Genomic DNA, 27,999 nt, shown 5'->3' on the forward strand with positions numbered 1-27,999 from the left:
CAAGCCAAGCCGATCGCTTAACAGGACGCCGAGGTCCGTTCATTCCCCCTCCCCTTCCATGCAAAAAGTGCTTCGTCACCGCTTCTGCCCGCCCCCGCCGGGCTAAGAGAACCGTGGGGTTAGCAAGATTTGAGGACGGACGGCGACAAGGCGCCTCCCAAAGCAATTCTTGCGGACGCAGAGCTGTAGAGGGGATCTGAGGTCAGGGGCTACAGAAGGCGAGGAAACCCACGCCTGAGCCGACTGTGGGGAAGAACTCACCCAGGCTCCAGTGCCGACTCAGCCCCGGCCCGGGCAGTGGGCGTGGCGGGGCGGTGGCTGCACTGGAGAGGGCGGGGTCACATTTCCGTATGGGCGTGGCCTGCGGTGTTCTTTTGCATATACAGCAGGCGGCGGGCCAATGGGCGGGATCGGGGCGGGGCGCCGAGGCGGGAGGGACGCTCCCCCGCCCCCGGAACGGAATCCTCCGGGGAGCCGAGCTGGCTCGCGTGTGCATCCCGCACCATCCCCCGGCCCCGGGCCCGGCCCGCGTCAGACAGAGCTGCCGCCGCCGCCACCACAGCAGCAGCAGCAGCACTCGGGAAACCGGGCCCAGCCGGGGCCGCGGGAGGCGGGGGCGCCCGGGCCCTGGATGTCCCGCAGCGCGGCGGCCAGCGTGAGAAGGGCGGGAGAGGGGGGCTCGGGTCGGGGGCGGCGCCGTTGCTGATGTGGCGGAGGGTGGGAGGCGGCCGCGGCGCCCGGATGGAGAGAAGATGCCAAAACTGGAGACGGTGGTCCTGGGTGGGGGTCCAGGACCGGCTCCGTTCAAGCCAAAGCCTGGGAGATTGGGAGGGGGGGTCTCTGGCACGGGCCATCTCTTGCCAAGGTCCTGGAAATATGAATCCTAGACGTAGAATCCCCCCCCAATCAAGGACAGGGGTTCGGAAATTCTAGATTCAACTCCCTAGGCAAGGTTTTGGGGGTCGGGTCTGGGATGCAGCCCCCATATCAAGCAAAGGCCTTCCTGGGGCGATTCCTACCCTTCCCTGACAAGGGGTCTCTGAGCACAGCAACCCAGTACGACAAGGTTTTGATCTTGGGGACCTGGGTACAGCTTCTCCACCGAGCCCACACCCTGGGGGGTTGGGGGGGACTCCAAGCACAGTCTATCCCCAGGCCTCACAGGCAGGCTTCCTGAGCACAGCCACCCCCCACTGCCCAGTTCTTGGGCGAGTCCCAGGCACATCCCCTTCTCAAAACGAGGTCCCTGTGCCTGGAACTCCACCCCATTCCTCCCCAGCTTAAATAAAATAAGGAGAATTTGAGGCAACCCCCACTCCCACGCTTGGTCAAGGGTCTCAGGGCACAGGTCCCCTAGGCCACCCCCTTTGTCCCTAGGGCTGCCCAGCTGTTCAAAAAAGGCACCACCTACAGACAATACGCAGCCACCCCCCTGCCAGATCTGGGCCCCTAGCCTCCAAGATTCAGGCTGGGTTGGGGGCGGCTCCCCTGGGACTCGGTGCAAACCTGTTTGTAGCCTCTTAAGTGACCAGCGGCTTTGTGTGTGGTACCTGGGGTGGGGAGGAGGGGAAACAAGGGATGGGAAGGCAGCTAGGAGTATGACCCCGTGTTTGTGTGGTTGTGTGTGTGTGTGCGCGCGTGCATGCGCAGCAGCTGGAATCCTGTGTTGAATGTCTGCATGCCTGTGGTTGGATGTGGCAGTGTCTGTGGTCCTGTGTAACCCTGCTATTTGGGTGACATTGTGAGTGTGTGTGTGTGTGTGTGAATGACAGCTGTCCACTTTGCAGAGCCCTCTACTTTTTAGTCTTGTCAGTATTTGGGTGGGTGCATGGTTGTGATTGTGTAGTTGTGTCTGCGGTTGTGTCTTTTGTGACCCTATTTTGTGTATCTTGGTATGTGACAGCATATATGTTGTGCCTGGGATTAGACATATGTGTGACTAAGAATGTGGATGGAGTGGAGTTGTGTCTGTGACTCCATGTCCCTGTAAGAATATTGTGCTTGTGTCTATAAGTGATTTTATATACATGTGTGACTCTGGGTGTGTGGCTGTCATTGTATCTGAAGTCATTGTGCCTGTATGAGTAGGGTTGTATAATGCCACTGTGTGTAACAGTGGTTGTGTGTTACTGTGCACATCTGTGTATGGCTGGGGTTGTGTAAATGACTGTGTCTAGCTGTGTTGTGATACTGGTTGTATAAGCATAGTCTTGTATGTGTGAGTATTTGACTTAATTGTGTATGGATGTCATCTATGAGTGCTAGCTCCAGGTACCTGGGTGTGTGTGTGACTGTGGCTTCTGTTCTCCTGTGTGTGTGTAACCTGGATGTCTGTGACCCTGGGTAACTGTTTGTGCCCTGCTCTTTGAGAACGTGTACGTCTGTAGTATGTGGCTGTGTGTGTGTGTGGTAAGTCCATGTGATTGAGTGAGAAGGTGACTGGCCCCTGACTGCAGATGACTCTGTCAGGGACCATGTCTTCTCTGTAAAACCAATAACTGCTACACCAAGGTCACTACATTGCTGTGTATACACCTCACTGTGTACTTGTGATGTGGGAAACTGAACTGTGTGCTTATGTCCCTATGTGTGAAATATTAATGTGGGGAGGTGGGCCCATGACTTTATGTGCCTGTCCACGAGGGGCTGAGATTACATGTGGTCACATACTTGTTTATGTGACTTATGTGTCTACATGAAGAAACTGTGTGTTTCTCTGTGATGGTGACATGGGACAGCTGTGTATGGGACCCTGACCATGATGGATAGCTGGGTAACGTGGACACTGATGCTGTGTGACTGTGCATCCAGGACAGTCTCTGGAATGTGCATGGCAGTCTGAGGGTGGCCATCCTTGAGGACATTCGTCTCTGAGTGGTTGTGTGCCGTCCCTTGCACGTGTATGCCTATCTCTGTGTAATACATGGGCTGTAGCTGTCAGCATATCAACAGTGAGTAGTTGGTTGTGTATAGAGGACTGTCGTAGAAGAGTGGCTGTCACAGAGAACTATGTCACAGATATTGGGACCAAATGTGAACCTGGGGATGTGTGACTGTGACAATGGGTGACATAAAGAGGTGTGTCGGTGTGACTGAGATGGTTGAATTGAATGCCATGTGCAGTGGTGGCCGTGTGTGGGCTTTGTGAGAACAAATGTGCATCTGTTTATGTGCGTCCAGATGTCGTCGGTATGCAGTGGTGAAGATACATGTGACAAGTGTGTGCAGCTGAGATTGTGTCACAGTGTGTCTCAGTGCTCATGTACGAGGTGACCAAGTGGGTAAACTCTGACTGGGTGTGATTCTGTCTCAGGGGGCCTGTGATGTGGGTTTCTTGGGTGGGTGCCTGAGGAGACACAGCTGTCATTGGGTGTGGTTGTACATGTGTTGTCCTTGTGGGTGTGCCTGGGCCCAGTTCTTGTATGTGACTGAGAAAATGGGAGTGGACAAATACCAGTTGCTGGTGTGACCAGGTGTCCATGGTGGGGCCTAGACAGGTTAGGACACTCTGCATGAATGTGGACAAATGTTCGTAGTAGAGCAATGTGTCTGTGAACCTTACATGTGACCATGTTTATAGTGGCAACTGTGTGTGGCCATGACTGTGTCTCTGTATCTGTGTGATCTGAAGTGGTAGCTAGGATGGTGTCTTTGTGTAATTAAGTGTGCAGAGCTGTGACTGGGTGCTATGGACGATGTAGACATGAGTTGGCTGCATATGTGTAACTGTGTCTGTGTATAGCTCTAGCCATGTGTGTAGAGGGCAAAGCCACTGTCTTCACATTGTCCTCGTGGGTACTGAGGGCCTCCTGAGGCTAGCACAACCCAACAATGCCCCCTCAATATACCTACTAGTTCTTGGGCCTACAGAATCAGGTGGCTAGTCTCTCTGGCAACAGTTACTATGACAACCAGGGCTCTCACCAGGGAGCAAGAAATGGAGGGGGTTAGCTAAAGTCCAAGAGGGGTAAGGTTGGGGACTGAAAATACCCCAACAAACTTCTCACCTTCTTCCTCCTTTGGGCAGGGGGGACCCAGGAGGCCTGAGCAGCATTTGCCCCCAGCCCCTTGTGGGGCCCTGGGGCCCCCTGAAACCTTCAGGACGGAGGCAGGTGAGTGACCAGCTAGGGAAAGGGCAGGGACTGGGTGGGTGGATGGGGCTGTCTAGCATGACCAGAGAAATTGGCTAAATTGCATTTGTGAGTAGACACCCTCAAATATCCTCCCTGCATACTCAGTAGCCACGAAAGCCCCCCTCATTCATAGATATACCCTAACCTACCTCACAGACACACACTGACATCCTCACACTCAGCAGTTGTGTACAGAGTCACATCACTGCAGACTCACACTCGACCTTCACACAGCCATAGACATACAGTTAGACACACACACAGATGTTGATCTCTGTCAAATCCACACACACTTGTTAATGCGGCGACATGCACACTTGAAGATGTGCTAAGTAATTATTCATTTACATCATTGTGCAGGCATGTGTTCACATGGATGGATACACACACACACATCCCTAGGCTCTACCAGGCTACCACAGGCACTTACCAGATATACACTCAAGATATATATAAGCTGGACATGACAGTACACCAGATACAGGTATGCTGGCCTGTAATCCCAGCACTCAGAAGGCAGAGGCAAGAGGACAGCGAGTTCCAGTTTCAAAAAAAAAGAGAGAGAGGGGCACCAGTGGCTCACACCTGTAATCCTAGCTACTCAGGAGGCAGAGATCAGGAGGATCATGGTTCAAAGTCAGCCCCAGACAAATAGTTCACAAGACCCTATCACAAAAAAGACCCCATCACAAAAAAGGAGTGGCTCAAGGTGTAGGCCCTTAGTTCAAATCCCAGTACCACAAAAAAAAAAGAAAAGACAGATGCACATAAACAGTCTTACAGATGACATACACAGTTCTTACTTTTACTGACAACAGCTGTACTTTTGCAGACAAATACAGCATCACAAACAGTTCCCACAGACACAGATCCTCCAAAAGAGCTACACTTACTCCAATCTTACAAATAATACTTAGGCAACCATTACCCCCCACAAATAACACTCATGAATATAGTCTCAAAGACTACAACCTCATGTTCTCACACATCCTCACAGAGGCACCACTGCATTACAGGTGGACGCTCACAACGACATTCATGAACCACACTCTACATTCTCTGACAGACACTCCCTTACAAATAGTAGCCACGGTCATACAGGCATGGTCTTGGTGATGGTCACAGACAGACCCGCCCTCTCAGAGGCAACAGTCCTAAAGGACAGTAGCCACAACCTCACGCAGAGACACAGCTTTACAGACAGCAGCTGTGGACACACCCTTTCAAAGACGGTATACTCATACAGTCTCAATTTGAACATAGACCCACTCTTCAGGTAACATGCACTGAAACACAAGTTCTCCTAGACAACCACCGCACACAAAGACAGCGTGCACTGACATGAACTCACAACCACACTCAGACATTGATGCCCTTCAGCAACAACCTTCAGGGATGCATACTCATAAGTCACAACCACTTTTGGAACATAGAGCCCCTCACAGAGAGCATTCACAGACACCCACCTCATAAACCACCATTCTCAAGCAAGGATCCTACATACAACACACTCACAGTTCATAGTTGTGTGCTCAGTTACAGACACCCTCACAAACACCATTCTGGAATACACCTTCATACACTTCCATATGTCACAAACAGAGTCTCTGTCGCTTGTGGTTGCTGCTAGTCCTGGGTGTCCCTTCATCCTCTTCCTGGGACTGTCAAAATGGTGTAGTTGCAGGGTGCTGGTACTCACACCTGTAATCCTGGCTGATCAGGAGGACTGCAGTTCGAAGCCAGCCCCAGGCAACTAGTTCCCAAGACCCTATCTTGAAAAACCCATCACAAAAAAGGGCTGGTTGTGTGGCTCAAGGTATAGGCCCTGTGTTCAAACCCCAGTACCGCAAAAAAAAAAAAAAAAAAGTCAAAGTCAATGAAGACTCTCATTGAGGCTCCAACACACCTTTCTCTCTCTCTCTCTCTCTCTCTCTCTCCATACACACACACACACACACACACACACACACACACACACACACAAAAAAAAAAAAAACACGAGTCCTGCCTCTGATCGTCACAGGCACACACCACCCCAGACACAATTCACCTAAACACCACCTCTGGGCTTTCTTATCCCCCTGACTCCCCCACTCAAAGGTTATCTGACCCTTTGCTCCTTGGGCTCCCTTTGGACCTTCCTTGTTCCATTCCACTGTCCTGTGTCACTAGACGGGCCGGGCACCATGAACAAGCTAAGGCAGAGCCTACGGCGGAGGAAGCCAGCTTATGTCCCAGAGGCATCGCGCCCGCACCAGTGGCAGGCAGATGAAGATGCGGTGCGCAAGGGCACATGCAGCTTCCCGGTCAGGGTGAGTGGGTGGGATGCGCCAGTGGGCGGGATGCGCCAGTGGGCGGGGCATGTGGTGGTGATGGGCGGAGTCAGCTGTTGGGTGCTTGCCTGTCTGGGGATGCTGGGCAGGATCTCTAAAGACCTAGTGCTGTAGCAAGAGACTTTACATTTTTAAAAAGCTGTAGAGCCTATGGGAGCAGGACCTAAGGTCACGAAGTTGGTATAAAACCCAGGACGCTTTCTCTTGAATTAGGAAAATATCACTTGGGAATGTCCTGCTGGGGGAGGGTCACCCAGTTCTCTGGAGACTCACAAAGAACGTCACTGGAAGGGCACAAAAAATTTTTATAGGGCCGATGGAGTGGTTCAGGAGGTAGAGCCCCTGCCTAGCAAGCATAAGGCCCTGAGTTCAAACCCAGTACCGCCCAAAAGCAAAGTAAAATTTTTGTAGCATTTGCAAAGCCCTCTACTGTTAAGGGTGTTCAGGTTTAGATAGCCACAGCCCTTCACAACGTAGGCTGCACTTTTACCAGGGAGACAGCAGGGATTCAGAGCCTGGGCTGTGGAGCTTGGTGTCTTCCTAGCAAGGAGACTCGCTAGCTCCTCTGCCTGATTTTCTCTTCCCCCAAGCAGACCCTGAGTGTGAGGGGTTCATTCTGGTGGGGCCAGAATTGCTAGTGGGTGTGAGAAAGGGAAGGCAGCCAGTACGGGTTGTGCCACTGAACTGCATCTGTGGACTACCAAGTTTAGTTCCACCTGCATGTGAGGGAGCTGGGGACGCATGCACCCAACTTCCCATCAGTCTTTGCTGGCTGGTGCAGGCTTTCTATCAGTAGTCAGGGGGAGGCAGAGCTCCTGATGTGGTCTACAGCCTGTCCTCAGGCACAGGGATGCAAATCCTGGCACTCAGAAGGACACAAGTAAAGTGTGAAGGCCCCAGGGCAGAGGCAGGACAGGGCTGACTACAAATCCTGTGTGCTTGAGTTTTCTCAGCTGCATATCTGGGGTAGGGATGGAGTGCACACCTTGTAGCATTGAGGTGCAGAGTGAATGAATTAATACGTATGATGGCAGATGTTTCTTGAACAGTGGAAGTGATTGATTACTGTGCTTATTTTATGTCCCCATACCCTTTTCCACCCAAGTACCTGGGCCATGTGGAGGTGGAGGAGTCCCGGGGGATGCACGTGTGTGAAGATGCTGTGAAGAAGCTGAAGGCGGTGAGTGAGGGGCTAGAACCGGGGAGGGGGCAAGGTCAGGAAGATGCAGTTCTGAACAGGTCCCTCTGTTCCCCCTCCCCCACCCCAGATGGGCCGGAAGTCTGTGAAATCTGTCCTGTGGGTGTCAGCTGATGGGCTCCGAGTGGTGGACGACAAGACCAAGGTAGGAGGCTTGTGAAGTCTGATGGGTACCAGTGAGTCCCTCTCCTCACCCTGCTCTAAGTGGGGGAGGATGCCTTCCTGCCCCTCTGGGATGTCCCTCTCTCAGGGGCCTTCTAGACTATACCATGTGTTCTTGCAAAGGCTTGGCTTGCTGCATGGTCCTAATTCAGGAATGAGGGCTGTGGTTATTTGTGAGCTGGTATAGAGAGTGGGTGAGAGCACGAACTGGAGCAGCCGCCTCAGCACTGCTCCAGCCACCCTCTCACCACCTGGGCATGAGATTTAACCCTTCTGGGCCTCAGTTGCCTCATCTAAGAAATGGGGTTCATCATAGACCCTGCCACTGAATGAGAAAGTATGTGCAAACTTTGGAAACACTGTGTGGCATCAGGCATGGTGTTTCACTCCTGTAATCCCAGCATTCAGGAGGCTGAGTAAGGAGAGTACGGGTTCAAGGCCAGCCTGGACTACCTAGCAAGATCCTATCTCAAAAAACAAACGAACAGGTTTGTCATGGTGGTGCACATCTGTAATCCCAGCTATGCAGGAGGTAGAGATAGAAGGATTGTGGTCTGAGGCCAGCCCTGGGCAAAAAGTATGAGACTGTCTGAGAAATAACTAAAGCAAAGAAGGGCTGAGTGCCTGCCTAGCATGCATGAGACTGTGAAGTCAATCCCTAGTACTGCTAAAAAAAAATAAGCAAACAAAAAAAAACAAATAATGCAAAAACACTTCCTGATACATTATAAGTATTTATATTAATAAATGTTGACTATTATGTTCTTATCATCAGTCTGCCTAGCCAGGCAGGAGCACTGTAGGACCAGGATCTAGGAATCTATTTGTTCTCCTTTGAATCCCTTCCCCACCCATCTCCTCTCCCCCAACCAGATACTACGTGAGGAGGTGCCCAGGACATGTGAGAGTGGGGCTGATGATTGAACAGTTTTACCACCTTACACAGACAGTTCCCTCAGCCTGAATACTGTTCCCTGCATTTTTAGCAGTACTGGGGTTGAACTCAGGGCTTTACATTTGCTAGGCAGGTGCTCCACCACTTTTGCCAGGCCTGAAGCTCTTATTCCCTGCATTTTCACCCAGGTAATTCGTCCTGCAGGAAGTTCTGCCTGAGCCTGGGTCAAGCACCCCTTCTTGACTCCTGCAGAGGCCTCTCTGCTCCCCAACCCCAGTCCAAGTCCTACCCCGCTGCCTGTGCCTCCCTTGTTACAGCCTGGCTGTCTCCATATCATAATAGATCTGACTTCCTGCTGAATTGGGAGCCTCTGGAAGGCTGGCCCACAGCTGTCTCCACAACTGCTGGGTCCCCACCCCGTTCAGGATGAGATTTAGAACAGACTCTATGGGAGCATTGCATGAATAGGGCAGACAAAGTTCAGACTGCTCACCTGCCTCCCCCACCCCTCCTAGGACCTGCTGGTAGACCAGACCATCGAGAAGGTTTCCTTCTGTGCTCCTGACCGCAACCTAGACAAGGCCTTCTCCTACATCTGCCGGGATGGCACCACCCGACGTTGGATCTGCCACTGTTTCCTGGCACTCAAAGACTCTGTGAGTGTCACCAAAGCTGGCTAATTCCCTCTCCCATGTCTCAGCATGTCCTGCTGTGTGGACTCAGGAAAATTGCCTGCCGCTTAATGCCCAGTTTCCTCATCTGGAGAAGGGGGTCTAGGCACAGTTTTTAACCTCAAGGATTTTGTGAGACCCCAGTGGATTAATACAAAGCATTTAGGACAGTGTCTGGCACATACCACGCACTCAGGAAAACAGTACTTACCATCTTTATACTTGTTGTTATCAGTGATTCTTCACAGATAGGCAGTGAAGTGCACAGATAGCCAGTGCACAGCTCTGTGAATTTTTTGCTTATGTATAAACTTGCCAAGGTCAAGTGATAGAGTTTCCTGCCCAAAAAAGACTCCTTGGGTCCTTCTCAAGCAATATCCCCAGGCTTCCCATATTCCTCAGTCTCAGTACATTTTACCTGTGGATCTTAATATTTTAGGGATGGGTTCAAAGCAACAAGTTGACTCTTTTTCAGATATATTCATATCATAATTAGAATTCTGAGGCTTGTAACTCCAAATCTACCAGATAACAGTGGTTTCAATGAAATTGAAGTTTGTTTCTGTTTCATTTAAAGGAAATCCTAAAGCAGGCTTTGCAGCATTAGTGTGACACCCCTGTGCTCATCAGAAGCCATGGTTCCTATCCTCTTGTTGTTCCTGTAGAATGGCTCCCACTCCATGATCCAAGATGGTTGCACATGCTCCAACCTTCATGTCTTTCATTCCAGTCAGTGCAAGAGAGAGAAATATAAGGGAAAAGCACACCTTCTCCTTTATAGGAGATGCATAGCCTTTCTACTTACAGTCCACTGGCCAGGACCTATTCACATGGACATCCTTAACTGCAAAAGATGGTGGGAAATATTTATTCTGTTCTGATCCCTAGACCCAAAATGTCAGAGCACACACAACTCTGAGGGGAAGCCACAATCTCTGTCTCCTACATTAGCCAGTGTTCTTTGGTTGCTAGCAATGGGAATTAATCTGGCTAATTTAAACGCAGAGTGAGATTAACAGAAGGATATGAGGAATCTTACAAAATTGGCGTATCAGGTGGCAGAAAGACAGAGCAGGGCAGCCTTGGAATGCTGTACCCATGGGCAGCCTCTTCAGGTCACTATAGAAGAAGAAATTCTACAACACTCTGGTTTCAAATTCTAACAAGAAGGTATGAAAAACTAGCCTGGCCAGGTCTTCCCTTGGCCCTGAGAGGGCGTATCTGTGATCCCAGCACTAGGAAGGCTGATACAGGACTGTGAGTTTGAGGCTAGCAAGGCTACATAGCAAGACTCCATTTCAAAAAAAAAAAACAACAAAAAAAACCAAATAGCTCTGAGCCCTCAAAACTAGTCATTAGTTCCAACCTCCAAACTCACACACAAATTCAGAACTTGAAACCAGGGATGAAAAACAAATTTGAGAGTGTCAGGATTGATTAGTCCCTGTTGAGTGGTCCCTACCCAGGGCTTGGTGTGAAAATAACAGAAGCTGAGAGGCCAGAGCCACTGCTGTTTCCTGAGCACAGCAGAGTGCATAGTGGTTGTATCAGTTAGCTATTGCTGTGTAACAAAATGCTCTGAGATTTTGAGGCCTGAAATTACACCCGTTTCTTATCTCCCATGGTTTCTGTAGAGCAAAAAAAAAAAAAATGTTTTTTTTGGTGGGACTTGGTTTTGATATCAGGGCTTTATGTTTGCAAAGCAGGTTCTCTACTGCTTGAGTCACACCTCCAGTCCATTTTGCTCTGGTTCTTTTGAAGATGGAGTCTTGCAAACTATTTGCCTGGGCTGGCCTGGAAGTACAATTCTCCTGATCTCAGCTTCCCAAGTAGCTAGGATTACAGGTGTGAGCTACCAGTGCCCAGCTGTAGAGGAAGAATTTGAGGAAAGCCCACCTGGTGGCTCTGGTTCCAGTCTCTCATGCCATTGCTAATAGACAGTATTTGGAGCTCCAGCACCAAGAGACTGGCTAGATGGCTCATAGTCTTAGGACCTTTCCATGGGAGCTTTCCAACGTGGAGGCTTCAGGAGAGCTCAGCGTTCCAAAATGAGCTCTAAGAGAGGGAGCCTCAAGAGGGAGAGAAGGGGCCAGGTATGGTGGCCTGCGCCTATCTCAACTCTTTGGGATCAGAGATAGGAGAATTATGATTGGAGGCTGGCCAGACAAAAGTATAAGACCCTATCTAAAAAATAACTAAAACTCAAGTGGTAGAACAAGGCCCTGAGTTCAAACCCCAGTATTGCCCAAAAAAAAAGGAAGAAGAGAGAAAGGGGAAAAAAGAGGGAGAGAGAAAGAGAGAGAGAGAGACGGAGAAAGCTGTATTGCAATTTTGGTCTTAGTCCTGGACATCACCCAGCATGGCTGCCATGGGACTCTTGTTTGTCCAGTCAGCCACAGAGGTCTTCCCAGGCTAAGGGAGAAGATACAGATTCCACCTCTGACAGGGAGGTGAAAGTTCTAGAAGAACATATGTGGGGCCAGAAATTTGTTGTGGCTATTTTTGGAAAACATGCTGCCACTTAGTTGGTGGTGTGGATTCAGTGTCCAGCCACCCAGCTGTGTGTGGGATGTTTGGCACAAGTGACATGGCCTTCTGGGGATAACAATGATGGATTCTCACAGAGTCACTGTGGAAGGATTTGTGATGGTCATGCACAGCAAGTTCTCGGCAGTCTGATAGTGTTCATAGATTGCAACTCTTTTTTTTTTTTTTTTTTCTGTGCTGGGGTTTGAACTCAGGGTCTACACCTTGAGCCACTCTACCAGCCCTATCTTTGTGAAGGGTTTTTCAAGATAGGGTCTTGCAAACTGTTTGCTTGGGCTGACTTAGAACTGTAATCCTCCTGATCTCTGCTTCCTGAGTAGCTAGGATTACAGGCGTGAGCCACCAGTGCCCAGCCTGATTGCAACTCTTTAGGAGATGAACATCACACTGAGATATTTAGGAATCAAAGCTAGAGCAGAGCAGTGCCATCTACTCTGGGTAGAGTGACAGTAGGTGAACTCCTTCCCGGTTCTGAGTTTCGGGTTTTAAGTGTAAGCAGGTGAAATTCACATAAAATTAGTCATTTTAGCTGGGTATGGTGGTACATGCCTGTGATCTCAGCATTTGAGAGGCTGAGGAGGGAAGATCTTGAGTTCCAGGGCAGCCTGGGCTACATAGACAGTGTCAAAAAAAGAAAGAAGGAAAGGAGGGAAGGAAAAAGAAAGGAAGGGAAGAGAAGGGAAGGGAAGGAGGGAGTAAAGGAAGATGGAAATTTGTATAACACAATCGTATTTAGTTCTCCATATGATGTGGTTCCAAAATGATTTCATCACACTAAGGGAGACCTCATATCCATGAAGCTGTCACTTCCCTGACAACCACTAGCCTGCTTTCTTTCTCTACAGATACGCCTTTTCTAGCTATTTCACTTTAACAGGATCACGTAACACAAGCCCTTTTGCGCTGGCTTCTTTCACTTACCATGTTTTCAAGGCTCATCTATGTTGCAACATGTATCTTTTTTTGCAGTACTGGATTTTGAATTCAGGGCCAGGCAGGTGCTCTAGCTACACCCCAACCCTTATTTGCTTTTGTTATTTTAGGGGATAGAGTCTCAAGTTTATACCCCAGATAGCCTCCGATACTTCCTGGATGTCAGATGTGTCTTTTCTTGATTGAGATGGGGGTCTTGAGAACTTTTGCCTGGGTTGGCCTTGAACCTTGATCTGCCCAATCTCTTCCTCTTTAGTAACTAGGTTTTCAGGTGGGAGCACAATACCCAGCTTTCATTCCTTTTCATACCTAAACAATATTCCATTGTGTGGATTATTTTATTTATCCATTTATTTATCTGTTCATCATCCACTGATGGATATTTGGATTGTTTACACCTTTGACCTATGTAAACAGTGCTGTTATGGACATTTATGGGCAAGTATTTGAATACCTGTGTTCAGTTCTTTTATTTTGAGATGGTCTCACCGTGCTGGGATTACAAATGTGTACCACCATACCTGTCTTTTACCCATTTTTTAATTGGGTTGTTTTCTTTTTGTTGTTCAGTCCTAAGAGGTTTTTTAAACCTCTTTATATATACACACACACACATAATACATACGGCTTGCAAATATTTTCCCCATTTTATGATTTTCTTTTTACTTTCTTGAGTGTCCTTTGATACACAAATTTTTTAACATTGTTCAAGTCCAGTTGTTGTTCTTTCATTTAGCTCTTTGATCCATTTTAAATTAATTTTTGCCTTGCAGTGCTAAGAATTGACCCAGGGCCTTGTGCATGCAAGGCAAGCACTCTGCTGTGAAGCTGTACCCCCAGCCTTGAGTTAATTTTTTTTTTTTAAGATGGTTCAGGCTGGCCCTGAACTCACAATCTGCCTCAGCTTCCCAAGTACTGGAATTACAGGCCTGAGCCGCCCCACCCAGCACTGAGTAAATTTTCATATATTCGTGGGGGTCTTGGTCACCTTGTTGAAAACCACTTGACCACACATAGATTTGTTTCTGGGTTCTGAATATTCGTTGGTTTGAACTGGAGTTTGAACTCAAAGCCTTGCATTTCTAGGCAGATGCTCTACCACTTGAGCCATGCAACCCCCCCCCCCTTTTTGCTTTTGGGTTTTTTTGTTTTTGGTGGGACTAGGTTTTGAACTCAGAGCTTCACACTTGAGCCACATCTCAGTCCATTTTGCTCTGGTTATTTTGGAGATGGCAGTCTCTCAAACTGTTTGCCTGGACTGGCCTCAACCTTGATCTTCGTGTTGTCAGCCTCCCAAGTAGCTAGGATTACAGGCATGAGCCACTAGCATCCAACTGCTTTCATTACTTTTTGACTAGGGTCTTGGATTTATACCTGGACAGGCCTTGACCTTGATTCTCCTGTTTATGTTTCCTGCAGACCTGGAATAACAGGCATGCACCACTGTGTCCAATAGGTTGAGATGGGATCTTTCGAACTTTTTGCCCAGGCTGGCCTTGAATCTCCATCATTCTGATCCATTTCACTCAGCTAGTACCACACTGTTTTGATTATTGTAGCTGTGTCATAAATTTTGAAATCAGGCAGTGTGATTCTTCTGCTGTATTATTTTACACAATTATTTTGGCTGTTCTGGATCCTTTGGAATTCCATGTGAGTTTTAGGATCAGCTTTTCCATTTCTGAAAAATCCATTGGGATTCTGACAGATTTCATTGAGTCTGTAGGTCACTTTGGGGAGTACTGCCATCTTAGCCATATTCAGTCTTCCAGCTCATGAACACTGGGTGTCTTTCTGTTTATTTAGACCATGTTTCATTTCTTTTAGCAATGTCTCATAGTGTTCAGTGTACATGTCCTGCACCTCTGTGGTCATATTTGTTCATAACCATTTTATTTTTTTAATGTTATTATAGATGGAATTGTCCTAATTTCATTTTTGGATTGTTCGTTGCTAATGTGTAGAAATATAACTGAATTTTGTGTTGATCTCACATCCTGCTATGTAGCTAAATTTGCTTATTAGTGCTATTTGTGTTTGCATTAGGATTTTTTTTTAGGGGGTAGTACTGGGGTTTTTACTCAGGACTTCACACTTGCAAAGCAGCCACTCTACCACTTGAGCCATGCCCCCACCCTTTTTGGTCTTTTGAGGCAGGGTTGGTTATATAGCCCAGGCTGGCCTCATACTCACTATGTAGCCTAGACTGACCTGGAACTCAAGATCCTCCTGCTTCAGCCTCTCAAGTACTGGGATCACAGGTGTGTGCCACCATGCCTGGCTATAAAATCCATTTATTTATTCATTTGTTTATCTCTTTTTGGTGGTACTGGAGATTGAACCCGGGGCCTGGAACTTGCTAGGCAGATACTCTACCACTGGAGCCACGCCCCAGCCCCATAGAACCCTGTTCATACGCTTCTCGCTCGGTTCAGTTTGGTAGTACTTTCTTGAAGGTTTTTGTCAAGCTTGTAAGGGCTCAGCATCTTGGCTAGGCTAGAAGTCAGATGAAACTCATGTGAATCCTGATTCTGCCTCTCCACGAATTATACGGTGGACATGTTGATGTCTCGTCTGAGCCTCAGTTCCTTCATTTGTGAAATCGGTTCATAGGAGAGTCCACCTCCTGGAAGTGTGGGGAGGATTCAAACAGGAGCCATGCTGGGGCTCAGCCCAGGCTTGGCTCTGAACTTGGTGCTCAGTAGATACTAGTTCACCTACTTCTTGCATTGTCCTGTGAAGAAGGCACTGTTAAGATTTTTATTTGATGGCAGGGGAGACTTGGATACTTGAGAGAAGTGATTTTCTTTTTTTTTTTTTAATTTTTATTTTGCAAACTGGGGTTTGAACTCATGGTTTTGTGCTTTGCAAAGTGGGTGCTCTACCGTATGAGCTATACCTCCAGTCCATTCTGCTCTGGTTATGTTGGAGATGGTTTCTCCAACTGTTTGCCCAGGCTGGCCTGGCATTGTGAGCCTCTCAATCTTAGCCTCTGAAGTAGCTAGGATTACAGTCGTGAGCCACTAATACCCGGTTAAAGTGATTTTTTTCTTTCTTTCTTTCTTTTTTTTTTTTTTTTTAGCGGCACTGGGGTTTGAACTTGGGTCTCACACTTTCTAGGCACGCACTCTTAGTGCTTGAATCACTCCGCCAGCCCCTATTTGTGGTGGGTTTTTTTGAGATAGGGTCTTACAAACTATTTGCCCAGCCTAGCTTGGAACCAAGATCCTCCTTCATAGCTAGGATTACAGGCATGAGCCACAGGCACCTGGCGAAAAAGGATATGGCATTGAAAATATCTTTAAGCTTAAGTTACCAGTTTTTTGTTTTGTTTTGTTTTTAGCAGCTCTGGGAACTGCCTCACACTTGCTAGGCAGGCAACTTGCTGCTTGAGCCACTCCACCAGCCCTAAAAGTGTAACATGTGGCCTTTATTGGGGGGCAGTACTGGGGTTTGAACTCAGTATCTTGAGTTTGCTAGGCAAGCACTTTACTACTTGAGCCACACTGCCAGCCAAAGTGATTTTCTTGAGAGCACACAACTAGGAAATGGGAATGGGAAGCCAGTTCAGTCCCAAATTGCTGGCCTTAGAACTTCACAAGTAGACACTCAAGAACACCACCCGAAGGGCTGGTGAAATAGCTCAAGTGGTAGAGCACCTGCCTAGGAAGCATGAGGCCCTGAGTTTACATTCCAGTACCACAAAAGAAACCAAAACGGCCCCTAATCTAGGTATAGGGGTTTATGCCTATGATCCCAACTCTTGGGAAGCTGAGGCAGGAGGATCATGAGTTCAAGGGTAGCCTGTGCTACTCTAAAACAAAACAATAGCAGACGTGTCCTCTACCACCCCGCCCAATCCATCCATTGTATTTGGAGGTTAAAATCAAAGTTACAGACATCATAATCTTCCCCTACACACTTCACAAATTCTATGAAGTAGAATTCGTATTTGGTTTCCAGGTCTTTTTTTTTTTTTCTTTTTCTTTTTTGGCGGCACTGGGGTTTGAACTCAGAGCCTTATGCTTGCTAGGCAGGTGCTCTACCACTTGACCCATTCTGCCAGCGCCATCTAATGGGGACTGGGGCTTCGACATAAGAATTTGGAGGGGGCGCAGTCGATTAGCACACGGTACTTATGTAGAGCCAAACTCTACATGTGTGCAGAGTTTCGGGTTTTTGGTGGGACTGGGGTTTTTAACTCAGGGCTTCTCCATTGCAAAGCAGGCACCCTACTGCTTGAGCCATACCTCCAGTCCATTTTGCTTTGGTTATTTTGGAGATGGGGAGGGGGGGGGTCTCTTGAACTTTTTGCCCCGGTGGACCTCAAACCAAGATCCTCCTGATCTCAGTCCCTCAAGTAGCTAGGATTATAGGGGCGAGCCACCACAGCTGGGCATATTTGCAGTTTTGACAATTATACGCACCTGCATGACCCACCCCTGCCGCACCCCAGTTGGTTGGTTTTGTTTTGCTTGCTTGTTTTGAATCTGGGTCTCGTGGTGCTGCACAGGCCATTGCCCTGCCTCGTCCAACACTTTTTTTTTGGCGGTGGCGGGGAGGCCGGGGTAGGGAGTGGTGGTGATGGGTGGAGAAGCAACCCGGGCCTTGTGCATGCATGTCTGGCAAGGTCTGCTCCTTGCCACCCCCGCCCAAGGGGTGAAGGACTCACGGGGGCACCCGGCCCCTAGGGCGGTGTGCCGGGCAGCGCACCTGCAGGACGCCCCTCTCATGCGCGCTCTCTGCAGGGGGAGAGGCTGAGCCACGCGGTGGGCTGCGCGTTCGCCGCCTGCCTGGAGCGGAAGCAGCGGCGGGAGAAGGAGTGCGGAGTCACCGCCGCCTTCGATGCCAGCCGCACCAGCTTCGCCCGCGAGGGCTCCTTCCGCCTGTCCGGGGGCGGCCGGCCCACCGAGCGCGAGGCTGCAGAGAAGAAAAAAGGTGGGTGCTGCTGCTGGGCAGGTGGGACAGGTGGGGCACGGGCATCTAGCTTATGCGAGAGACTCAGGGCGCTGCAGCTCCCCCAGGCAGGGTGTCAGCTCCAAGGCTGGTGACAGTCGCTACAGCACACCTCAGTCCAAGGAACTCCTGGGGACGTTTCTCAGGTTTCCAGGTTCCTCAAACCCTCCATGATCTGCCACATCAGGGGTGCCCAGGGCCTCACACTGTGCAGCGGCAACACCTAGGAGCTCTGTTTGCTGGGTAGTGACTAGCATTCCAAAAAAACCAAATAGAGCTGGGCATGGTGATGCAGGCCTGTGATCCCAGCTATGCAGGAGGCAGAGGTAGGAAGATCATGGTCCCAGGCTTTGGCAAAAAGCTGGAGATCCAATCTGAAAAACAACTAAAAGCAGAAAAGGGCTGGGGGGAGCATAGTTGAAATGGGGAGGGAGGAAAGGAAGGAAGGAGGAAAGAAGGAAGGGAGGGAGGGAGGAAGGAAGGAAATTGGAGTACATCAGTAGAATGGGTTAAGTATCATTTAAAACTTCTTTTTCATGTGTAATGGGTTTTCTTATGTGTAATGGGTTACTACATAAAAGATATATCATATATATCATACTTCATTATCTTACATGGAGTTGCCATCAAGAAAGGGACGGGCACCTGTGGCTCAGCCTCTAATCCTAGCTACTTGGGAGGCAGAGATCAGGAGGATTGAGGTTTGAAGCCAGCCTGGGCAAATAGGTCTTGAGACCCTCTCTCCAAAAAACCCTTCACAAAAATGGGATGATGGAGTGGCTCAAGGTGTAGGCTCTGAGTTCAATCCCCACTATCACCAAAAAAAAAAAAAAGGCCAGGCTCCCATGGCTCACACCTGTAATAATAACTATTTGGGAGGCTGAGTTCGGGAAGATCGAGGTTCAATTGCTAGCTTGGGCAAATAAGTTCTTGAGACCCCCATCTCCAAAATAACCAGAAGAAAATGGACTGGAGGTGTGGCTCAAGCATAGAGCACCTGCTTTGCAATTGTGATTCCCTGAGTTCAAATCCAGTCCCACCAAAAAAAAAGAGGACCGGCTGGGGCCTGACTCGGTGGTCCACTGTTTGCATATAGCATGCTGGAGGCCCTGGGTTCCATCCCCAGTACCTAAAAAAAACAAAATTGAAAAATACCTTATAAAGGGGGAGGAGGTGGCCCAAACAATGTATACACATGTGAGAAAATGTAATAATGATAAAATTAATAAAAAAGAAAAATACCTTATAGAAAAAATAATATTCTAGGTAAATGGCAAGTACTTCACAAGTTCTAAAACAGTCAGGGGTGAGGTTGATTTAGTTTGTTTTAAATATATTGCTTAAGCTGGCTTGGAACTTATGATCATCCCCCTGCCTCTGCCTCCCAAGTGCCCATGTGCTGGGACTACAGGTGTACACCACCACACCTAGCTTTAAAACAGTATATTTTAAAATGTTAACTGTATGTTTGCACTGAGTCACAGCTTTTTCCTATTTTTCCTTTTTTTTTCAGTGCTAGAATCCATATGCTAGGTAGGTGCTCTACCACTGAGCTGGTAGAGCTGGCTATAACCCCCAGCCAAATTCTAGTTTTGAAAGTTTGGCAAGCATTGCTTAGAATTTACCACTGAAACTGGTCCAGGTTTAAAAAGACTACAGAGATTTAACAGGTATGAGTAAATGCATGTGTAATCCTGAATTGGATTCTGGCTTGGAAGGGGAAAAGAAACTCTGGAAAAGACATAAATGTGACAGTGGGGAACTGTAGGTTAGACAGTGGCACTGCTCGCACGTTAAGCTTCCTGAGTGAACCTGTACTGTGCTATACGAGGATATCCTTGTTCTTAGGAAGAACATGCTGAAGGTTTCAGGGCTGATGATACAGGAAAAAAATATTGCAACAAGTATGGTAACTACTGTAGGTTAGCAACCTACAGGCTGACAGACACCACGGGCTTCTATTGTTCTATTATAATTTTTCTGTAAATTTAGAATATTTCTTCCATGCATGGCGGTGTACATGTATAATCCCAGCATTCAGGGGGTAGAGGCAGGAGGGTCAAGAGTTTGAGGGCAACAGAGTGAGATCTTATCTCAAAATTCCAAGAGCTGGGGATGTAGCTCAGTGGTAGCGTACTTCCCTAGCATGAAGAAGGCTAGGTGTAATCCCAGAACTATAGGGAAAAAGTCTAAGCAAAAAGTTAGGTAAATGGAATTTTTTTTTTTGAGACAGGGTCTTGCTATAACCCAGGCCGGTCTTGAACTCAAGATCCTCCTGCCTCAGCCTTCCGAGTGCTGGGATTATGAGCATGTACCACCATGCTCAGCTCTAAAAATGGAAATTTTTATCACTAGAATATTAGAGTTGACAAAAGACATTTTTATTTGTAAATTATATGACAATTTATAAGTCTCTCTACAGAGTTCTTCATAATTTGCAAAGCATGTTTCTGTCTATATCGCCTATTAGAATTTGTAAAGTACAGTCAACATAGGGCACGGTAGAGCATAGGATGTCTTATTGCTCACAGAGGACACACAGGCATGCAGTCATCCACCGTGTCCAGAGAAGTTTTTATTTGTTTGGTTTTCTTGTGGTGCTGGGGATCGAACACAGGGCCTTATGCATGCCAGGCGAGTGTTCTCCCACTGAGCTATATCCCCAACCCTTTCACTGTGTTCAAATACTTCTTTACCATTGACATAAGATATTAGAATTTAGGAAGAGAGTTGTGGGCTACAAAGCCCAAGACAGTTGCTTTTGCCTTTGCAAACAGTTTGCTGTTTCCAAGGGGCCTTCTCATTTCCAGGGCTTTTGCCCTGTGGAAAGAAAGCACTTTCCTGTTTGCACAGCCAAACATGAGTGTACAAAGTGAGGTGAGACTTACTGAGCCTCTCACCCATACTGTGCTACCCTATACTGGGTCACAGCCTGAGACCTGCGTTGAGCGCCAGCTCTGGAGTTGTTTACCAAGCTTTGGTTGGATTCTGACACATTGAGCGTTCGCCACCTTAACTGACCTTCTTGGGAGGCCTGAGGACATAGTCTAGGGTTGTTCATCCCAGTTGGGAGACTGCAGCCTAGAGAGAGAAGGGGACTTCCTAAAGTCACACAGTGAGGAGAGGGCAGAGGTAGTTTTCCTGGTTCCAACTTCTGGTCTATTTCCATGGCCATAGCCCAGGCCTGAATGGGCAGCTCATCACCTCTTTCTGGAATATGGGAGAAGCAGCTCTGAGTGACATCCCTCTGGGGGTCTCCCCAGCATTCAGGCTCCAGGTGGGCAAGGCCTGGGTTGGAGGATGAGTATGTGTTTGTGGATTGGCAGGGTGTGTGTGTGGTAGGGGGGACTGCCATTGAAGAGCCTGCCTTACAAGCAAGCCAAATGTAGAGAACAGGCTTCCACAGAGGTCAGAAGACAGTCCCAGACTGCAGGGGCCCAGGCTGAGGGGCTGGAACAATCTGGAATGCATCCTAGAGGATGAAATGCAGAAGCCAGGTCTAGAATGACTGATTGCAGCTGGAAGGAGTGGGGAGGTGGTTGAGGTGGGAAAAATGGTGGAAGGAAGAGAAGCAGAGAAGGACAGTGACAGAAAGACAGCATGCTCTGGAGAGTAAGCCAGAGGGAGAGACAGGTGAGGCAGCCATTGAAGCACAAACTCCCCTTCCTAGCAGCATGATGTGGGTAGGCCATTGGCCTTTGCTGGGCCTCATTTTTCACATCTGTAAAATGGCGATAGTCTCAGCCTCATGGGTGGTGGTGCTGATTGAGTAAGTTAATACAGTAGAGCCCCGGTATCCTCACGTATGTGGTCACGCGGAGACGCTGTGGAAGAAAACCCATGCATGCTCAGGATGCAGAGTTCAGCGCTGTACTGAGGATGCCAGGTTCATTTTCCCATAAGCCACCCAACTTTGGCTAAAAACATGCCACCTTTTAACCAATCTCAAATTATAAAACTGTCACTTTACACTTAAATTGAGCACGTTCACTTTTACATTGCTTTTGGGGCATTATTTGCTTTTTTTTTTTTTTTTTTGTCAGGAGCTGGGGTTTGAATCATTTGCTTTTTGGGAGGCAGATTTTCATAAAATTAAGGGCAGGGAAATACTCAGCAGAGCACACAGTGATTTAGACACAACTAATGATAACGAGAGATTTTCCACATCCACTGAGCAGTGTAATGTGCACACCGAAATTTAAGATTTTTGTTTGTGAAATTTCTTTTTTTGCAGTGCTGGGAATTGAATCCAGGGCCTTGAGCAAGTGCTCTACCACTGAGCTACATCCTCAGCCTCTCTTTTGATTTAAAAAGATTATTTATTTTTTAACCTTGCGGGGTCAAAACCATGTATAATAAATCCATGAATAAGGTGGATACTATGTTTGCAAAGCTGCTGAAACAATGCCTGACTCGTTATTCATGAAAAGCATCAGAAAGGGGAATGGAGGGCCAGGTGTGGCAGTGTAGAGCTGTCATCCCAGATACTCTGGAGGCGGTGGTAGGAGGACCACAGTTCAAGGCCAGCACCAGGCAAAGTTAGAAAGAGATAGTGTCTGAAAAACTAACGAAAAACAAAAGGACTCAGGGCATCGCTCAAGTGGTAGAGAACTTGCCTAGCAAGCGTAAGGCCCTGAATTCAACCCCCAATACCACAAAAAAAGAAAGAGAGCTAGAGGTGTCCAAGGGAAAAATGGGGAGAGGCGCGGAGGAGGGCTGAGAAGGGGCCGAAGCACAGAGGCCCAGTTGGAGGAGATTCCCCAAGGATGTCCTCTGGGCAGTGGTCTTGGCTGGGCTGGGGTGGGGGTGCTGCAGAGCCCCAGCCCTCTCAAGGGCACATCAGGTAAGGAAGGCAGACTTAGGGAATGACGGAGACCTAGGGTGGGAAAGGTCTGGGATGCCAAGGTGAGGTGTCTAACTATCTTCCATATCTCCAGCAGAGGCAGCAGCTGCCCCCACTGTGGCTCCTGGTCCTGCTCAGCCTGGGCATGTGTCCCCGACACCAGCCACCACATCCCCTGGCGAGAAGGGGGAGGCAGGCACTCCAGTGGCTGCAGGAACCACTGCTGCTGCCATCCCCCGGCGCCACGCCCCTCTGGAGCAGTTGGTTCGCCAGGGTTCCTTTCGTGGCTTCCCAGCGCTCAGCCAGAAGAACTCACCATTCAAACGGCAGCTGAGCCTCCGGCTGAATGAACTGCCATCTACACTGCAGCGCCGTACTGACTTCCAGGTGAAGGGCACAGGTGAGTCCCAGGCTTGGCAGGAAAGGTATCAGACTCAATTGCACTGTCTGCTGTGGGCAAGGGATAGAGGACAGGTGTACACACTGATCAATTGGCACTGTCTACCAAAGGCAAACAATAGACCTGTGGCATGGATCATGATCAGTTAACAATGTCTGTCATGAGCAAGGAATACAAGAGAGGTAACATGAGCCAAGAGTGGTGGTGCACACCTGCGGTTCTAGCACTTGGGAGGTTGAGTCAGGAGGATCGCAAGTTCAAGGCCTGCCTGAGTAACATACACAGCAGCGGTAGCACAAGTCGTGACTGATTAGCCACATCTATTAAGGGTATAGCAGAAAAGTAGCACGGTCACGATCGGTTAACCATGTCTTCTGGGGTTCAGGGAAGGGAGCATAGTCTGCTCCAGGCTATTGAGTCTTCTATGGGCAAGGGAAAGAAGAGAAGCCCTGGTTTTGCTCAGGACTCAAACACCTGAGTTCACTGCTTCTTCCAAGCATTTGGCCAATAGAGCCATGACTCAGGAGAAAGGAGAGCTGGGAACCTGTGGTAATCCTAGCTATTGGGAGGCTGAGTTCAGGAGGATCGAGTTTTGAGGCCCACCCAGGCAAAATAGTTTACAAGACCCCATCTCCAAAATAACCAGAGCAAAATGGACTGGAGGTGTGGCTCAAGTGATAAAGCATTTGCTTTGGGATCACAGTGCCTTGAGTTCAAACCCCAGTCCCACTTAAAAAAAAAAAAAAAAGAGAGAGAGAGAGAGAGAAAGGTTATAATGGATTAGCAATGTCTGGCTAGGGCAAGGAGGATAGAGGGATGGCAACAGACATACTGATTTCCTAATGATGTCTGCCATGAGCAAGGAGAGAGGTGACACACACATGATTAAATAAGTACAAGGCCATGGGAGAAGGCAGAGGAGAGGGCAGCAGGGTGTTTTGTTTTTGCTCAAAGGAGAGACTCCCAGAATTTGGTCACTGGAGCCATAAGATCCATCCAAGTAAGGAATAAGGTGAGCAAAGACGTCAGTGGGGAAGAAAAGCATTGTGTTTGATTATTAATGTCTGCCATGGGCCAGGGAGAGGAGAGAAGTGGCTCGGTTCCCTAGCTTGCCCTTCCAGCAGTCAGGGAAGCCATGTGGTCTGTCCCACTCTGCTACTCCATATGCCATATCTGGGACACCTGCCCCTCTGGTGGTGAAGGTTGGTGTGGGAAGGTGTTGATTTGTATCTGCCACACTGGGCTGCTCCAAAAGGTAATTTTTGAGCAGATGCCAATGTGTGTCGAGAATGATGCACACCACTCAGTGTCCTGCAGCATTCCTTGGTGTCATACGCCCTCACGTTTGCTGTCCTCATGCAGCCTGACATTAAACACACGCCCAGGGCTGTCACACATGCTCCCTGAGAGGTGGCAGCCTCCCCAGGCTCAGTTTGGAAGCTCACACTCCTTGGCCATCTGCATATGTGTGTGGTTGTGACTTGCCATGCAGAAACTTCGCAGATGTACAGTGATGTCCCACTCTTACATATGTCACACTCAGGAGACACGCACACTCAGAAATCACACACCAGATTTACACACACTCACAAACCACACACCTGGCTGCACACAACTCGGAAGCCACACTCACAAACACTCCTACGTCACACAGGCAGAATCACTCACACTTAGCTGCCACACATTTGAGCTTTGAGTCACAATCAGAGACCACGTCCTCAAATACTGTGTGCCTGGATGAATACACACAGCTATCTTACATTGACCTGGAAGCCACTCCCGACCTGGGTCCCCACATCACACCTGCTGACTTGCTACAGCCTCTTCTTTCTGATGTTCATGGAGCATTCCTCCTGCCCCATGGAGACAGCCACTTGCTAAAGCGTCACAGACATTTGTCACACATGACATATGGCAATCCTTAGCTTATTTGGATGGTACCTTAGTTCCTCCCAAGCCCTCTCAGGCCACCACACCTGTTCTGTATCTCCTACTTTGCTGGTACAGGGGCATGTCTACCCTGGTGATAGGCCAGACCAGATTGGGTGGCCATGAGACTTGGCTGTTGTACCACTCAGATGTCACACACACACACACACACACACACGCACGCAGTTATTGTAGTGGCCATGGCCACCTAGTGACTCCAGAGTGGATGCACCAACCTACATCCTTAGGAAGGAAAAGGACCCAGGTCATAGAGGGCCTCCTTGCTGACCTCTGCCCTCCCCTGACTTCCCAGTACCTGAGATGGAGCCTCCAGGTGCCAATGACAGTGACAGCATCAATGCTTTGTGCACACAGATCAGCTCATCTTTTGCCAGTGCTGGAGCACCAGCATCAGGGCCACCACCTGCCACAACAGGTAAGCCAGCCTTTCCACTGTGCCGACACCCTGCAGTGCCCCTCCCACATTCCCCTTCTCCATTCAAGGGCAGCTTGGAGACCTCAGGAATCTGGGATGGTTCAGAGTTCGAACTAATGGTCATCATAGAGCCACGGGCTGGCCTTAGAGCCAGGAGATCCCCTTAGAACCACAGGATCATCTTAGAGCCATAGACTAGCTTAGAAACATCGGATCCACTTAAAACTATGGGTCATCTTAGTACTATGCAATCATCTTTGAACCACGAGAGCCTGTGACATTCGGAGGCATTGGCTCATCCTAAAACCACAGGATCACCTTAGAACCAAGAGATCATTTTAGAACCATGGATCATCTTGGAACCATGAGCTCATCCTAGAACCATGGGAGCACCTTAGACTCTCAAACAGTGTAGACCTCTGCAATCTTAGGAAACACAGTCTTAAGACTGATGAGCCAGGCACTGGTGGCTCACGCCTGTAATCCTAGCTACTGAGGAGGCAGAGATCAGGAGGATCACAGTTCAAGGCCAACCTGGGCAAATAGTTTGCAAGACCCTATCTCGAAAAAAACCATCACAAAAAAAGGCTGGTAGAGTGGCTCAAGGTGTAGGCCCTGAGTTCAAACACCAGTACCACAAAAAAACAAACAAACAAAAAACCCTAGTGAGCCTCACTGACTGTGGTGGAATCTTTGCCTCCTAAAACAATACACCCCAAGTACTAGAATCAAAGATGGTTTTATATATGTATGTATGTATGTATATATTTTTTTCCAGTGCTGGGGTTTGAACTCAGGGCCTTACACTTGCTAGGCAGGTGGTCTACCACTAATACTCAAAATATTTAATATCAGTTGTGGCCCTGACCAGTGAGAAGGGCAGTAGGACCAGGTGAGCATCAGTCCTACCTTGGCCTCTCCATCCTAGGGCTGTGGAGTGTCAGCATTGTAAGTTCTCAGCCCTGCAGACCCATTATGTGGTCTGGAATGGTTAAGCCCTTGTGTGAGGTCAGTACAGCTAGAGAGTTCAGCTGGGATTCAGAGGCAGGCAGTGAGCCTGTGCTCTGATCCCCAGGCTCATCATACTCCCAGCCAGGGGTTCTTCCATTGTAGCCTGTGCCCTTCACCTGCCTCTCCTCTCTCGTCTCTCCAGGGACTTCTGCCTGGGGTGAGCCCTCTGTGCCCCCTGCAGCTGCCTTCCAGCCTGGACATAAACGGACACCTTCAGAGGCTGAGCGATGGCTAGAAGAGGTGTCTCAAGTGGCCAAGGCACAGCAGCAGCAGCAGCAGCAGCAACAGCAGCAGCAGCAGCAGCAAGCAGCCTCTATGCCCCCAGTGCCCACCATGCCCCCTTCCCTACAGCCCTTCCCCGCCCCTGTGGGGCCCTTTGATGCTGCACCTGCCCAGGTGGCTGTGTTCCTGCCACCCCCACACATGCAGCCCCCATTTGTGCCCACCTACCCAGGCCTAGGCTACCCACCCATGCCTCGGGTGCCTGTGGTGGGCATCACCCCCTCGCAGATGGTAGCCAATGCCTTCTGCTCAGCTGCCCAGCTCCAGCCCCAGCCTGCCACCCTGCTTGGGAAAGCTGGGGCTTTCCCACCCCCTGCTGCACCCAGTGCCCCTGGGGGCCAGGCCCGTCCACGCCCTAATGGGGCCCCCTGGCCCCCAGAGCCAGCACCTGCCCCAGCCCCTGAGTTGGACCCCTTTGAGGCTCAGTGGGCAGCATTAGAAGGCAAACCTGCTGTGGAGAAGCCTTCCAATCCCTTCTCTACTGACCTGCAGAAGACCTTCGAGATTGAACTGTAGCCCAAGCTGCCCTGCCCACCCTGTCCTCCCCAGGTGTACCACACCTGGGAGTGGAGGTACAACCTCTCCCCTATCCTCCCTGGGGCTGTGCCCCTCAGTACCCCCTCTAAGACCTTCTCTTCACCACCCCTCACAACCACTACAGAACCAATATTGTGATGCCCACGTTGCAACAGGATGGAATTCAGGGATGGACCCAGCCTGACTAAAGGAGCCATTTCACTGCCGGAATTAGGCTGGCAGTGCTCCTTCCCCAGCCCCAGACAGAGATGGCCGCAGTCCCACAGAATGCCCAGTTCAAACTACATTTCCCAGTTTCTGTTGACCTTCCACCTTCCAGTGTTGGGCAGGATGGAGGAGGGATGCTCATTTAGGGGCTCTCCTGGACCCACCCCAAGTCTGGTTGTCTCCTTCCCCGCCACACAGCACAAGCTAAGGGCTCCCCTCTGCCCACACTGCGTTCACTGCCAATGCTGTGCTCACCCCACTGCCTCCCCTGATCATTCGGGCCCTCATCATTTGGAGGCTGAGGTCTCATGGGGCAGGGGCCAAGTTGGGGGCCCAGGAGGCAAGGGAGGGGGGAAGAAGATGCTCAGTTACCTCATGTCGGTGCCCGCTGGGGAGGGGTCCCGGAACAAGGGGAAGAGGTACCTGGCGGGTACTTTTCTATCTTTTATTTCCAGATTTTTTTTGTATCTAAACTTGCAGATTTGTATTATACAAGGACAGCCAATAAAGGAAGAATATAACAGTG

At 49.2% G+C, this 27,999-nt stretch overlaps 1 protein-coding gene across 3 annotated transcripts; it reads left to right on the forward strand.

Moving 5' to 3' along the window:
- Positions 1 to 65: 65 nt before the first annotated feature.
- On the forward strand, positions 66 to 27,999 carry Numbl (NUMB like endocytic adaptor protein). Of its 3 annotated transcripts, none has more exons than XM_074057088.1 (10): positions 66 to 201; positions 4,028 to 4,112; positions 6,306 to 6,445; positions 7,572 to 7,646; positions 7,735 to 7,809; positions 9,237 to 9,377; positions 17,621 to 17,810; positions 22,766 to 23,071; positions 25,314 to 25,436; positions 26,590 to 27,999. In XM_074057088.1, exons 3-10 carry the CDS (start codon positions 6,320 to 6,322, stop codon positions 27,243 to 27,245), a joined length of 1,692 nt encoding a protein of 563 aa, XP_073913189.1. In that variant the 5' UTR covers positions 66 to 201; positions 4,028 to 4,112; positions 6,306 to 6,319; the 3' UTR covers positions 27,246 to 27,999. The 3 variants fall into 3 exon arrangements, with proteins under 3 accessions (XP_073913189.1, XP_020036980.1, XP_020036981.1); XM_020181391.2 differs by lacking the exon at positions 66 to 201 and adding an exon at positions 440 to 655; XM_020181392.2 differs by lacking the exon at positions 66 to 201 and adding an exon at positions 440 to 655 and having other exon boundaries at positions 22,769 to 23,071.

The sequence above is a fragment of the Castor canadensis genome, chromosome 16 (genome assembly GCF_047511655.1).
Source record: "Castor canadensis chromosome 16, mCasCan1.hap1v2, whole genome shotgun sequence".
Taxonomy (NCBI): domain Eukaryota; kingdom Metazoa; phylum Chordata; class Mammalia; order Rodentia; family Castoridae; genus Castor; species Castor canadensis.